At 42.8% G+C, this 14,756-nt stretch overlaps 1 protein-coding gene across 1 annotated transcript in view; it reads right to left on the minus strand.

The window, feature by feature from the left end:
- LOC143287138 (uncharacterized) overlaps positions 1–14,756 on the minus strand; it is a 327,313-nt gene that overhangs the window by 81,972 nt on the left and 230,585 nt on the right. The window contains exon 9 of the mRNA XM_076595083.1: positions 12,005–12,085. Within this exon, the coding sequence (XP_076451198.1) occupies positions 12,005–12,085 (81 nt within the window). The remainder of the gene's footprint in view (positions 1–12,004; positions 12,086–14,756) is intronic.

A 14,756-nucleotide genomic window follows, 5' to 3' on the forward strand; every position in this document is an offset into this window, starting at 1 on the left:
CTATTTTCTTTCTTTTTTTTTAACCCCCCCCCCCCCCAACTTTTTTTTTTTCTTAACCTGCTTCCGATCACACAACTGGCTAGCAGCTTTTTTTTTTCTTTTCTTTTCTTTTCTCAAACCGCGCAACAAAGCCTTCCCTCCTTTGCCGTTGGCTACAAGGTGGGGAGGGGTTGTGGGGTGAGGTGGGGTAGAGAAAGAGAGATAGGAAGAGGAGGAGGAGGTAGAGGAGGTGGGATGGGAATGTTGTATGACTTTGGGAGCCGGGCGAAATCACGCCAGCCCTGCCACCTAATCTATCTTTTCAACCCCTGATCACCACCGCCTTTAAAAAAAAAAAAAAAAAAAAAAAAAAGGCGCCCGGCATGTTTTTCAGGGCGGGGGCCATCAAATATTCATGCCCGCTAATGCCAGCCAATCAATGAGAACGAGCCGGCAAGACCCCCGCGTGCAGATGCACACGGCCACTTCGTCATCATCACAACACCCTCCACCCCCTAACCCCCCCCTCCTTTCTCCCGTGATGGACTATCACTTCTCTCGTTACAGACGGAAACTAGCAGACAGTTTCCTTGTGCTTGTGTATGTTGTTTTGCCTCAGTGCGCTGCGCGTGTGCGTGTGTGCGCGCGTGCGTGCGTGTTGTCACCTCAAGTGCGACCGAGGCGCACGCGCCTTGCTTGTGGGCACGCGTGTGTACATGTGTGTGCACACACGTGCACGAGAGTGCACGCTGTTGTGTGAACACCACGCTTGCCAGTTTTGTGTCCCGGTTGATGTGCATGCGTGCATGCATGCTAGAAGCATACCCCCACCCTCTCACACACACACACCTTTTGTTCAATCCCATTACACACGGACACTATCCACGCGTTGTTGAATTTTACACATCACACAAAATAATATTCGTGAATGGAACTCCATCCATGGTCTCTCTCTCTGAGAAATTTGTTAAAAACATCTGCTATGCCATTCAGGATATTAAATTGACATAACAGGTTCTGTACACTTAAAGCTCTAGTCCCCCCTCCCCCCTCTAACACACACACACGCACACACAGTGACTCGGGGGCTAAAACTAATTAACGGAACAGAAATCAAGACACTTCAATCACCACAAATCTTTCCACGCCCATAACCAGCACTATGAACACAGTTTAAAACAACAACAACATCAAACCACATTTCTACCAGCGGAAGTGCAATGCCACCAGCCCCATTAATTCTGCACACAGTACACTGATACAAAATCATCAGAAACCTGACAGAGTTGCAACAACAAAGGGAAAGAGGGAAATCTGTGTTTAAAAAAATAAAGGAAGTAAGGAAGGAAGGAAGGAAGGACAGAAGGCCTGCAGTTCACAAATGTAACAGTATAATGTAAGTGTTACGCAAGCAAAGCGGGGCCTGCAGTTCACAAATGTAACATTATAATGTAAGTGTTACGCAAGCAAAGCGGGGCCTGCAGTTCACAAATGTAACATTATAATGTGTTTAGCGGGCAATGCGGGGGGAAGGGACGAGGGGCGATGCAAATTAAAAATAAACAAATAAATAAAATAAAAAGGGGGCGGGGGAGGCTCAACAACCTATCAGACATTTTAAAATATTCATACATATGCATAATTATGTGTGTGTGCGTGCGTGTGTGCTCAAGTATACAGCATGTGCCGTGTGTATACTATTACGTATGTGTGCACACACTCTGTGTGCTGTGAGTGTGCATTTCAACCAACCCCCCCCCCCCCCCCCCCCCCCACACACACACACAAAACAACAACAACAAAAAAACAACCACCAGATCACTACCAGTTCCTGTCAGAGGAATCCAGCACACATCACAACAACCGTAAGAACGTGATGAGTGGAGAGAAGGTGGGGTGGGGTGGGGAAGCTACACAAAGTTGGTTGTTGTTTTTTCTTTCTCTCTCCTCCCGCCACCCCTCCTCACATAGCTCTCTCTTCTTACCAGTTACCCAAACACCCTCCGGCCCGACAACATCAGAGAACCAACCTCCAAGCTCCTCCAAAATCATCACAGAATGCTTGTCAAAGAATTCATTGCCCCCCCCCCCCCCCCCCCCAAACCCCCTTCGCTCATAAAACACATGAAAGGCTGCGGAGGAGGGGAGAGAGAGCGAGAGAACGCAACGGCCCAGGAATTCTCGAGGAGGATGTAACAGAGAGAGAGAGAGAGAGTGGGGAGAGAGAAAGAGGGGGGAGAGGTAGACAGTGAGGGAAAGAGGGAGCAGAAGAGCACGCACAAAGAACACACACGCATTTCTGGAATACACACATACCGTCGAAGCTTGCGATATTGTTCATTCTTGTGAGAGATGAGAGAGAGAGAGAGAGAGAGAGAGGGGGGGGGGGGGTAGGAGGAGGGAAGTGTGGAAGGGAAAAGAGAGGGCGGAAGGGAGAGTGGGGTGGGTGGGAGGGGGCAGGTGGTTGACTAGGGCACTGTATGCTGTTAAAAAGAAAACAAAAAAGCTAAAAAAAAAAACAACCAACAACAACAACCAACCAAACAAAAAAACCAACAACAAAAAACCCCAACTCACTTCAACTCTTCAACACCATAAAAAACAAACCATTATAAAAACCATCTTCACATCCTTTTCCTGTCTCCACAGAAAGAAAAAAGAAAGACTAAGAAAAATTCTATGAGCCCCCCCCTCCCCCCTCCTTTCCACACACCGTAAAACATCCACGCAACATCAAAACCAACATCTCTCGCTGACTGATCACACACGTGGTCACCATATATCCATCAAGCCTCCTTCACTCAGGGCGCCGATCCACGACTTTCCCTCTGATGTGTTGGGGTAAGGAGATATGCCTTTTTGCACACACACACACAGCACATAAAAAAAACAACAACAACAAAAAACCCTCGCAAAAACTATGGCAACAATGCGAGCCTCAGGTTCAGGTCACATTTGCTAACACGGCGTGTGTCACAAAAACTAGGCAAGATCCACTCGTCTAAATCCTACACATGTTGAGTTTAAAAATAATATATTCTTGTCAAGCAGTACACTTGCACAGGCTTGTGATAAATGTCTGCCCTGTGACAGATGATGAATGCTGTCATCACAAATTTTATGTCTTTTAATCCTTTACTGTCTGTCTGCAGCACACAGATGATTAATTAACGATATTAATCTCTCTCTCTCTCTCTGTGATTGCGCACGCTTGTTTCTTAAACAAATACAGAAAACAAATGAGAGCTAATTCCAACAATCACGAACAAAACAATTTACACAAGGAGCACTTTGTCATTTATAGGATTCATTACCCTCTGCACCCCCCCCCCCCGTTCTTTCCCCCCTCGTCCTCCACTTTCCTCTCCTCTCTCCCCCACCTTAAATTCTTGTCAATGTTGTCCCTTCGTTTTGCTGGGTTGTTCACACGCAGCCACCACTATCAGAGACACAACTTCACAAAGCCGTCTGCAGGCAAACCGAATCCAAGTAACTGCGGTCCACACACAACACCAACACACACTGCCCCTAAACGCTGCCTCGGGATATGTCACCCGCCTGCCAACTAGCACGTATCTCTTAAACCCGAATCAGGGGCTCCTTTGATTCTCGGGGAAGTGGAGGGGGGAGAATACATTCTTGTGCTTATCCTCTCCACACACAGGCCCTGAAAAGGCCTGTAAATTCTGTCAAAAGCCTAACAGCTATCAGATATATGGCTTCGGGTATCAATTTTCCCACTCCACACAGCATAAATTTCGCCACAAAGCCCCTCGCAGGCGACAGCGTGTGTTTCACAGCCATCCAGAGCCCCCGTCTTGGGTTACCCCCGGCCGAGCCACTGTCGACGGTGACGCACAAAGCGACTGAAATAGACTGGTTTGAACTGACAACACATCAACACAAACCGCTGGCCCTTGTAAACTGCTTTCAGTATCCTGCTTACTTTCATTGAATGACATGCAACGGTCTGTTACAGGATAGTCTGAACCTGAGGACCCGTAGACATAACTGGTGGCACACACTCAATCGTTGTTTGACCTTCTCTTGTAACTTTCAACGCAGGTCCGGAACACATGGAAGGCGCGTCTTGAGAACAGTGACACCGCAGCTGTTTCTCTTTGTCAGGTTGTTTTATTTATTTATTTATTTTTACATTGCTGTAGCTCGGCAACCAGGATCAAGCAGTGTCTCTGTGGGTCTTGCGCCATTACGTACTGTGTGCATGTTCCAGGGTCCAGATACCAGTTACCTCCCTCAATGAAAGGACCACCAAGACCGATGCACAACACTCAAGACTGTTTCCCAAAATAGAGCTGAGTTTACAATCTAATGCTTTGCACATTACAGTCAAGCTGTTCAGAGCTTTGTTTGGGTTTCTGCTTTGTCGAGGTATCTTGTTCGTAAGGGTGGGGTCTTGGTCCTCTGTAGCTTGAAGTGGAGTCTAACAAACCACTGGTGAAAAAACCCGAAGGTCAAGTTGTTCAAGGCTTTGGGTCTTGGTTCAGTGAAAGTGCCTTGTGTGAGGAGTTCTTCCTTCAGTTTCGTTTTCCCCCCAAAACAGTGTGTTTCCTTGAACATCAACACGCCTATCTTTCCTCCACAGATGTATCCTGTTCTCCCCCTCCTTCAGGTGTTCATTCACCTGCTGTGTGTGTGTTCATCCAGTGAAGGCTGTGAGGAAAGGTCAGCAGTTGGTTTCCCCCCTGTTTGTTTTCTTTCATGTTTGTGATTCAGCGGCTGAACCAGCAGCAAGTTTGACCCATTTTTCTGATCACAAGATACATCAACATCACAGAATGCATGCACATATGTAAACACATTAAGCAACAGTCTGTGCTACCACTGACAAAGGTGTCTCATGTGGCCTGTGTAAACAGCAGACTGTGTATACATGAAACATGAAGGCAAAACCCCTCTTTTCATCATATTTCATATACATATTGTCAGAGTTCTGCATTTTTCCTCTGACCAAAAACCCCTTCTTTCATCAGCTCACACTCCATACAGTTTTGCTTTCAACATATTGAAAACACAAGTGAGCCATAACAATGTTGGGAGTGTGTACGTTTCATAGCACAAGCAATTTCTGCAGCTACAACAGAAACATTACAGATCCCAGCCAGTCTGTTTACAGACATTTAAAACACATAAACACATCAAAAACAGCAGACCAGTATTAATTCTTTTTCAGATGTTATCAGCCACACAAACATGTTAACTCGTCCCCATAAGCATGCATGACATGTACACTTACGCCATCCATTTGTGCACAGTCACACTGGTCTCTTTGCACAAGTGAAGAAAAAAAAAACCCACCTTTTTTCAATGTGACAACTCTATGACTTGTCAGGTGATAGGTATAAAGGAAAATAATGGTTGATTATTAATTCCAGTCATGAAGACAGTCAGCAGTCTTCGTCATCTCATTTCCATACTGTCAAGTTTGTCTCATATTTCTGTTATCTAAAAAAACCTATACCCCCCACCCCCCCTCCCTCCTGTTCCCTCTCACAGTAGAAGAAAAAGGGTCATGTAAGACCTCAGGAGAACATGAAAGGGCTAAACCCTGACTGTCAACACACAGGACACATTGGACAGGGTTAGCCTCTTATCACCAGACAGTGACAAGCTGATATCCATCACTGGAACATGTTGACAAGCTGATACTGCAGAGGATTTGGAAATGCTGAACTAATCACTGGGGAACATGACCCCTTTCTGACAGGCACTGTAAACCATCTGTGGAAAGTTTTCATGTAAAGAACTCTCCTGCTGGAACTGTGTAGACTTCAATCACTTAGGAAACTGGGGACAGTGCACAAGACAGTGACAGCAACATGCACTGATCAGAGGTTGAAAACATCCACACCAATGAGTTCACTGTGGCAGGTCTGAAGCAGAGGAGGACAGACAGTTGTGAAGAACAAGATGCTGCTCCCTGGATAAGGTCTGAGGTAATTACGAATCCTCTGTGATGAAGATTTTTCCTGCAGGACAATGAATGGTAAGTGCAGGGGTTGTGATGGGAGAGACAAGTAATCAATCTAATCATGTGTCTATTACAGGAAGCAAAAGGAGTGGTTGTCACCACACTGACTGTTGTGACAAAAGGAACTTCAATTCCAATAGTTCCACCTCAACTAAAAGTTTGATGCTGAATCACAAAATAGGTCAAAACAAACAAAAAAACAACAAACAAAAAACCCCAACAAAAACAAACAAAATTGCACCTTATGAGAAAGGAAGGAACAGGTGTCTAACAATAAAATATTCCTAACATTTGTGGAAATTAGGAATAGAAATTAATGTCCCATTTACCAGGAAGAAGGAACCCCAAAGAAAAACAAGAGAGGCAAGGCCTTCAAGACTCACTTGTGATACACTAAAAAAAAAAAAAAAAAAAAAAAAAAAAAAAAAAAAAAATCCAAGCTTTTATGTATTGAGTATAATTTCAAAATGTAATGTTTAAGATGAGAAAGATCAGTTTAAAGCAAATTAACTCCCCTGGCATTACAGAGTAATTTCCCATTTTTACTATCTGCACCAAAACGTTTGCAAAATAAAAATTCCATGCTTAGCAAAAGAAGTTCCTGTTTGAACAAAAAATGATAATAATGACTGCTCTAGCTGTTGGGTCAGAATATCAGATCAAAGTGCCAAGTTTAGGGAATACAAAAAAATATAAATATAACAGTAAATGCAGTTTGCATATAATTAGGCTTCATTTTTAAAAATTTTTTTGTGCCCATCCCAGAGGTGCAATATTGTTTTAAACAAGATGACTGGAAAGAACTGAATTTTTCCTATTTTTATGCCAAATTTGGTGTCAACTGACAAAGTAGTTGCAGAGAAAATGTCAATGTTAAAATTTACCACGGACACACACACAGACAACCGAACACCGGGTTAAAACATAGACTCACTTTGTTTACACAAGCGAGTCAAAAATGTGTGGGGAAATGAAATACACAAGTGTACGTTCCACTTTTTATTTATTTTATCTGAAGGAGCGTGAAGGCTGAGCAGGCATCATTATGACTTTAAAAAAACTTTTTTTTTAAAAAGCCAAAAATAAAACAAAACAAAAATTAAAAAGAAAAAAAAAAAAAAAAAAATCAAAATGAATGGTGAAACAATGTATACAAGCATTGTTAACTCCCACTTAAAAGACTGTAAGACACAAGCAGAAAACATGTGTTCTCCCTGACCTCAACCAATGCCCCGCATTCTATCACCTGCTGGTCTCCCATGTTGGTGTGATAGATGGCACTAGACTGACACCACACAGTGTCAGGGAGGGGCTGACACTGTCATCACCCCCGCCACCCTTCGCACCCCCCCACCCCCCCTCTCCTAATTGTCTGTCACAAGATAATCTTCCTGTCTGACACCATTTACTTTCTCTCTCTCTCTCTCTCTCTCTCACACACACACACACAATGTCTGACCCAGCTTACAGTCTGATGAACTATTAAACAACCCCTCCCACCACCACCACACACAAAACAAAATCATATATCAAGGAAAGTAGAATAAAACACAGTATTGCCCCATAAAAAGCACACACAAAAAGTATGGAAAGAAGGATGTTGGCAGGGAGGAGGCTTGGTCAAGATCAGTGGACGGACTGGACTTTCTGAATGAAGGTTGAGTGCAAGGTCTTTTAGCTTTTAGCAACAAGAATAGAGAAAGAGGAGAGAGAAAAAAAACAAACCCATAACAAAAAAACAACAAAACAATGACAAAAAACACTTGCACAAAAAGAATAAAACTGGACAAAACAACAACCAAAAACAAACAAACAAACAAAAAAAAAAAGGTAAGAGAGAGAGAAAAAAAAACAAACAAAAAATCCCAGCATTACATAACATTTCAACCCTTCATATTTATTATCTTTTTTTTTTTTTTTTTTTTTTTTAACACTAAATAGTAATTCAACACTTTATCTTCATGCATCCAAATCCCTTCCATCCCAACGTTCACTTACTGTCATAATTATCAATATAATGCACAACCTGCTCGTTAACCTACACACACTTCCTCCCGGCATGGAAATCCAACTCCAATCATACCATACAAAAATCAAAACGACTAAAAAAAAAAAAAAAAAAAAAAAAAAAAAAAAATCTGCTCGAAACACACAGAGAGAGGAAAGCGATACTTTCCCCAACACCACCACCATCATCAAAAACAACAACAAAAAAACAAAAAACAAAAAAAACAACAACAAACAAACCAAAAAACCCACCAGCATCAAGTCTGCTCAAAACGCACTCTCTACACACATAGGAAAGCCATGCTTTCCACCAACACCACCACCATCAAAAAACAAAAACAAAAACCCAACCACCACCAGCATAGACTGGGCAGGCCACGAAAGGAAAGCAGTTTATGGCACATTATCCCCTCCGCAAATCGGCCCAGCATGCCCCAGTGGTGCTCGCAGAGGGCCGAATAAAAATCAAAACATGTTACCAGACAGCACCGCCAACCCCTTCATAAAACACCACATGCTGTTGGGCCATGCCGGGAGATTCTAATTTCTATGTTATATGCAGGTTTCCGGGCAGGGAGAGAGTGGGGTGGGGGTTGGGGTTTGGGGGAGGGTGGCGGGGTGGGGGGTGATGGGAGGAAAAGAGAGAGGGAGGGGAGTGCGACACAGAAATGTGGGAAAAAGGAGAGAAAAGCATCTGATGAAGAAAGCAAGAGAAGTTGTCAACAACAACAGCAAAAAAGAGCTGAAGAGCTAAGGCCAGCAAAGAGTTTATAAAAAAAAAAAGCCAAAAAAAAAAGCCTTGGAGCTAGGAGGGAAGGGGGTGATGAAGAGAACCGAAAAGAAAACAAAAATGAAATGTAACACAAAGAGTGAAATAAAGAGAGAGAGAGAGAGAGAGAGAGAGAGAGAGAGAGAGAGAGAGTGAGGGATGGAGCAACAGAGTTATCCTCATCAAGAGACGGAAGAAGCATTGACAGAAAGAGCAGGTGATGATGAACAGGGGTGGGGGGGTGGGGGGAGGGTGAGAAAGATGTCAATTTTGCATACTGGTGTTAAAAAAAAAAAAAAAAAAAAAAAAAAATCCATTCCAAAAGTATAAAATTCCACATGATTTACCAAACTGTCGGCAAAACCATCTCCACCCTTGTGTAAACAGAAAAACAACAAAAAACAAAAACAGAACAAAACAAAGAAACAAACAAAAGAAGAAAGAAACAAGAATTAAAATCTATGTCTACCTAAAATAACCGAAAAAGACAAAATGATGAGAGACACAAAGTCTGTGAGCTGTTGGTACAAAAACCTGTGTGTGTGTTGGTACTCTTCTCCCATGCAGAATCAACAGTTTGTGTTTTTTTTGTTTTACCTTCACTGAATTACTGAGGTCTCTCTTCACCTTGCACAGGTATCACTTCCACCTCTTCCCCTCACCTTTGATACAAACAGGGAACAATATCCCCCATAACCTCCCCCTCCCACCATCTCCAACTATCTTTTCACACACACCGCCACCCCCCACATTCCCCCTCCATCACTAGACTTTAGTGGTGGTCTGGCTGCTTGTGTTTTGGATAAAATGATAAACCAAGGTCCAAAGTGCAGCATGTGAAAAAAACAAACAAACGTACAGCAACAAAAGGGTTGTCACTGGCAAAATTCTAGGAAAAAATCCACTCTGACAGCAAAACAAATACACTTGTACTAGCTGCAGACAGGGGGAAAGAAAAAAAAGAAAAAATAGTGCTACACAGTAATAATATGCTTTCCCAGGGAGAGAAGCTTAAATTTCACACAAAGAAACCTGTTGTGACAAAGAAGTAATACAGTACAATACATCCATAGTATGGGGTCCTTGCCGCAGTTCCAGAGAAAATGCCACACTTTACAGTGGACGCACACACACACACACACACACACCTTCAAAATGTTGGTTATTACGATGAATTGGTTTACACATGGGGGCCAATAAAATCATGGTTATTACACAGCATCACTTACTTCACACATCATGTGCACCAATAAAATCATGGTTATTACACAGCCTCACTTTCTTCACACATTATGTGCACCAATAAAGTAATGGTTATTACACAGCATCACTTACTTCACACATTATGTGCACCAATAAAATCATGTTTATTACACAGCCTCACTTTCTTCACACATTATGTGCACCAATAAAATCATGGTTATTACACAGCCTCACTTTCTTCACACATTATGTACACCAATAAAAACATGGTTATAAAACAGACTCACTTTCTTCACAAACGCGTGTGGACATATAAAATCATGGTTATTACACAGCCTCACTTTCTTCACACACATGTGTGCACCAGTAAAATCATGGTTATTACACAGCTTCAATTTCTTCACACGTGTGTGCACCAGTAAAATCATGGTTACTGAACAGAAACAGAAACAGTACACACGCACTGGAATCCAGAAAAAAACAACCAAAAAAACAAAACAACCGGTATCACACACATCCATTTCCGCTCAAGAAGTTCCTCATTCCACCTGACTGCTTGGGCCCTGTGACAACATAGTCAACAAGTCTCTCTCTGGTCTGTGGGTACTTCTTCCTCACCTTTGCCTGCAGACTTGACTTCTAGACTCTTCTCTGAGATTCAGCATCTACTATAAATTCCTCCTCCTCTGGAGGACATTCATACTTGGGATTCAATAAAAACATGGTTATTACACAAACTTTGTTCACACAATAAGCGCCCCAACCCCTTTAAATGCCCAAAATATACCACACCGCCGTTCCTGCTCTAACAGTGATGTCCCTAAACTGTTAAATGTAAGCTACCCCCCCACTCCTCCCCCCCAAAAAGGGATGATACCCAGGAAATGTGCATTCTTGGTGTAGCGCAACAGCAAGTTCTGTTCAGGCACTGCAGTCTCTGGATCTTCTGGTGTGGATGGAATGGACAGCGTCCTGGTGATCTGTTAATCAGGGTGATGTTCTGTCTCCTCAGTCTTCTCTTCTTTCCCGTTCTTTCTCGTCATTCTCTGTCTCTCTTCTCCCCTCACCTCAAGCTGCTAACTCCTCTCTCTCTCTCTCTCACTAATCCTCTCTTGCAGAAGCCTCTCAATCAGAAGTCTCAACCTGAAATCCTCCAGGGGAACAATAGGGTGGAGTTTAATGTCCTTCTGGCCGGCGCCCTGAAGATCAAATTGTTCAGGGCTGTGGTCTTGGTTCAGAGTGTGGCATGGTTCCCCTTCACAGGTCCATGTGAATACCTTTATCCCCAAGCAGCCTGTGTACCACTATATACAGAGATGCCAACCACTGTCAAGTTTTTGTAGGAACACTCAGGAAATCTGGTAGGAACATTTTGAATTTGGTAGGAACATTCAGACATTAGGAGAAACTTCTGTGCCTGCCGCTGCTTCTTTACAGCTGACATGTCTGTAGCACTGCGTCACTTCCCTGGTCTTTCTTCATCTTGTTTCTCACATCAGAATCCATGGCTGACTTCTGTTTCCAGCCGCTTGTTCTTTCCTTACACTCCATAGCTTAATCCACCGGACACAGACGCTGTTTGACCAAGACGCAACTTGATTAAGCCACATTCTCTCTTGTTCAGGCAAATGATTAAGCTGATTGGTCCACTCAATGCTGTTTCATTACAAACAGGCATGCGCACAGCTGACCATTATCAATTGAGACCAAGGTTAGTAGTGACTGCCCTGGCCTCATGATCAATAGGTCTAGAGCGTCTGGGTAATGTTACGACAGAAAAGCATATATGCAATGTTGTTGAAAATGAACTTGTTGGAACAATTCTGATGTTGGCGTAACATTGGAATAAACTGCGATCGAGCGGAACAAATTATGGTGAAATCGTAACAGTTGGCATCTCTGTATATATCACATGAATATCTACACATTTTACCCGATAGGAAAACTACATTTTCCCCACACATCAATTTTCCATAAATGTTGAATGCATTTGAATTTCCTCCAACCCTCATGATTTAGAACAATACAAACCCTTCATGGTTCAGAGTACTTACTGTTTGTCTCCGAGGTAGCAAGGTCTTCTTTATCTGGAAGAAGTTCTTGCCATACTGCTTCAGGCCTTTCACAAACTGTTTCTGAAACAAACAAAAAAACCAAAGCAAATTCAAACCTTGTCACACTGAGTATTAGGTTAACTAAACTGCTCTATGCCAAACACTGTACAAAATGAAAATAATAAAAGAAATGTACAACCACAAACAAATACTTCGTAAAACACCAAATACCTGAAACAACATAAAAACAACAACAAACAAAATGTTACAACAGCAAACTAAACCATCCAATAACAAACTAAAACATACAACAAATTAAACAGTACAACAACCTAACTCATAAGTACAAGCTCAACAGTACAACAATGAACTAAACTATATTACTACTAATTAACAAATACAATACACCCTATAACACAGTAAAGTCCATTGAAAGAAACAAAGAAAAGCCAATCGAAAACAACAACAATCACTCAGAAATAATTGTACAACCATTACTCTCCAAAACAACAGAGACAATCTGCAACAGAGCTCTTTTACTGCTCTTTTGATCTCAGTGTTATGATGTGCGGGTGCCTTTGTGTGCGCACACACACACACATACATTTAACGAAGATAACACATCCATGTGCCCAATTAATCCAAACTTTCTCCACCAATATCATTTCAACATGCACACACACAGAGTGTTGTGCAGGTGTGTCTGTCTGCACCCGCCATTGCATGCAGCAGGTGTCAAACCAACTCAGCAGCAGATTTGGTTGTCAAGGAAACAGTCTCCCTCCCTCCCTCCTCTCAACTCTTTCCCTCCATCCCCACACTCTTTCCCTTTTCACATGGAGAGCCCAATGGGAAAGATATCAGCTGGGGCAACAACAAAGCACAGCTGGCTACTCAGACACCTTGCTGACAAAACTGACAATGTCCGCAGGAGATCTCCAATGATGTGTTTTGTTGTTGTTGTTGTTGCTTGTCTCCGCTGTGTCTGCTCATACGCTATGATGTTTGTTTATTCTTAGTTCTTCTTTGTTCGTGAGCTGCAACTCCCACGTTCACTCCTTTGTACACAAGTGAGCTTTTACGTGAATGATCGTTTTTACCCCGCCATGTAGGCAGCCATACTCCTATTTTTGAGGGTGTGCATGTTGGGTATGTTTTGGTTTCCATTATCCACTGAAAGCTGACATGAGTTACAGGATCTTTAACATGCGTATTTGGTCTTCTGCTTGCTTATACACACAAAGGGGGTTCAGGCACTAGCAGGTCTGCACATATGTTGACCTGGGAGATCGGAAAAATCTACACCCTTTACCCACCAGGTGCCATAACTGAGCTTCGAACCTGGGACCCTCAGATTGAAAGTCCAACGCTTTAACCTCTCGGCTATTGCGCCCATCATTTTTCATTTCAATTGTTCAGTGTGTGTGTGTGTGTGTGTGTGTGTGTGTGTGTGTGTGCGCGCGCGCACGCGCTTGTGTGTGTTTGCCAGGGAAAGACAAGTGAGCATGCATGCGAGTGCACAAGCATGTAGGGCTTTTCACGACGCATATTTTTATATCATGCTATCTGCAGAGATTGCTATCTGTATGTCGTAATTGCTTTGGGTTATAGGAGCTTCTTCCCCCTTCTACCAGACCAAAAAAAAAAGAAAAAAAAAAAGAAAAAAAAAAAAAAGAGAAAACAAAAGAGATAGAAAAAGATAGGTAGAGGGCTGGATATATATCAATTCATCACTGGGGTTGAAACTGTTCTGCAACACACATGGCAGTACAGGTGATCATGAATCACAGTGAATGAGTCAGTTTTTGTTCAGTGAGTGACTGAGGGCATGAGTTAGCAAGCAAGTTTATCTGTGTGTGTGTGTGTGTGTGTGTGTGTGTGAGAGAGAGAGAGAGAGAGAGAGAGAGAGAGAGAGAGAGAGAGAGAGAGAGAGAGAGAGAGAGCACTGAGATGAATAGGTTCGATGAGACAGACAGAGAGAAAGACAGTCACGAGCTTATGCAATGTGCACATATAATAAGCACACACGCAAGCTCATCTTGGTGCATTATGTGGTGCACAAGTCTGGTTTATGTGCATGTGCATACACGCGAGTGGTGTGTGCATACATCCGCACGTGCACGCACTCATCATGCATGTGCATGCACATGCTTGTCAATTAATCAAAAACAAAACAAAACAAAAAACAAAAAAAAACACATCCATGCCAGAACATGCAGGCTGGTCTAAATAAACCTACATGCCTACAAACCTCCATTCCCTCAACACTGGGCATTTCTCACTTCCACCCTCTTTAACAGCTTCCAGATTCTCTCTCTCTCTCTCACACACACACACATCTTATCCATACCAACCCCCTCCCACCCCTTACTTCCTCCAGCACCTCTGCCCCCCTCACCCCTCTCTTCCTGGCTCCAAACCTTTCCCCCAATCCATGCGAACAGCTGTCAGGTGCAAGTTTACCGCACAGCTTTAACAGCATGCACACCTGAGCTGCTACATCAACGACTACAGACCCAGAAAAAAGAAAAGAAAGAAAGAAAGAAAGAAAGAAGAAGAAAAAAGAAATGAATTCTATGCTGGCTGAGTGCAGACCTGCTTACTGCACCACAGCCCACACTGCTTCTGCTCCACACTGACACAGACAAATTTTTGTCTGCCTTTTTTTTCTTTTCTTTTTTTTAAGGTGATTTTCAGACCGGAAAAAAAAAACTTAAAAAAAAAGTCATTTTGTTCACAAAAGTGGCTTTTC

The sequence above is a fragment of the Babylonia areolata genome, chromosome 11 (assembly GCF_041734735.1).
Source record: "Babylonia areolata isolate BAREFJ2019XMU chromosome 11, ASM4173473v1, whole genome shotgun sequence".
NCBI lineage: Eukaryota > Metazoa > Mollusca > Gastropoda > Neogastropoda > Buccinidae > Babylonia > Babylonia areolata.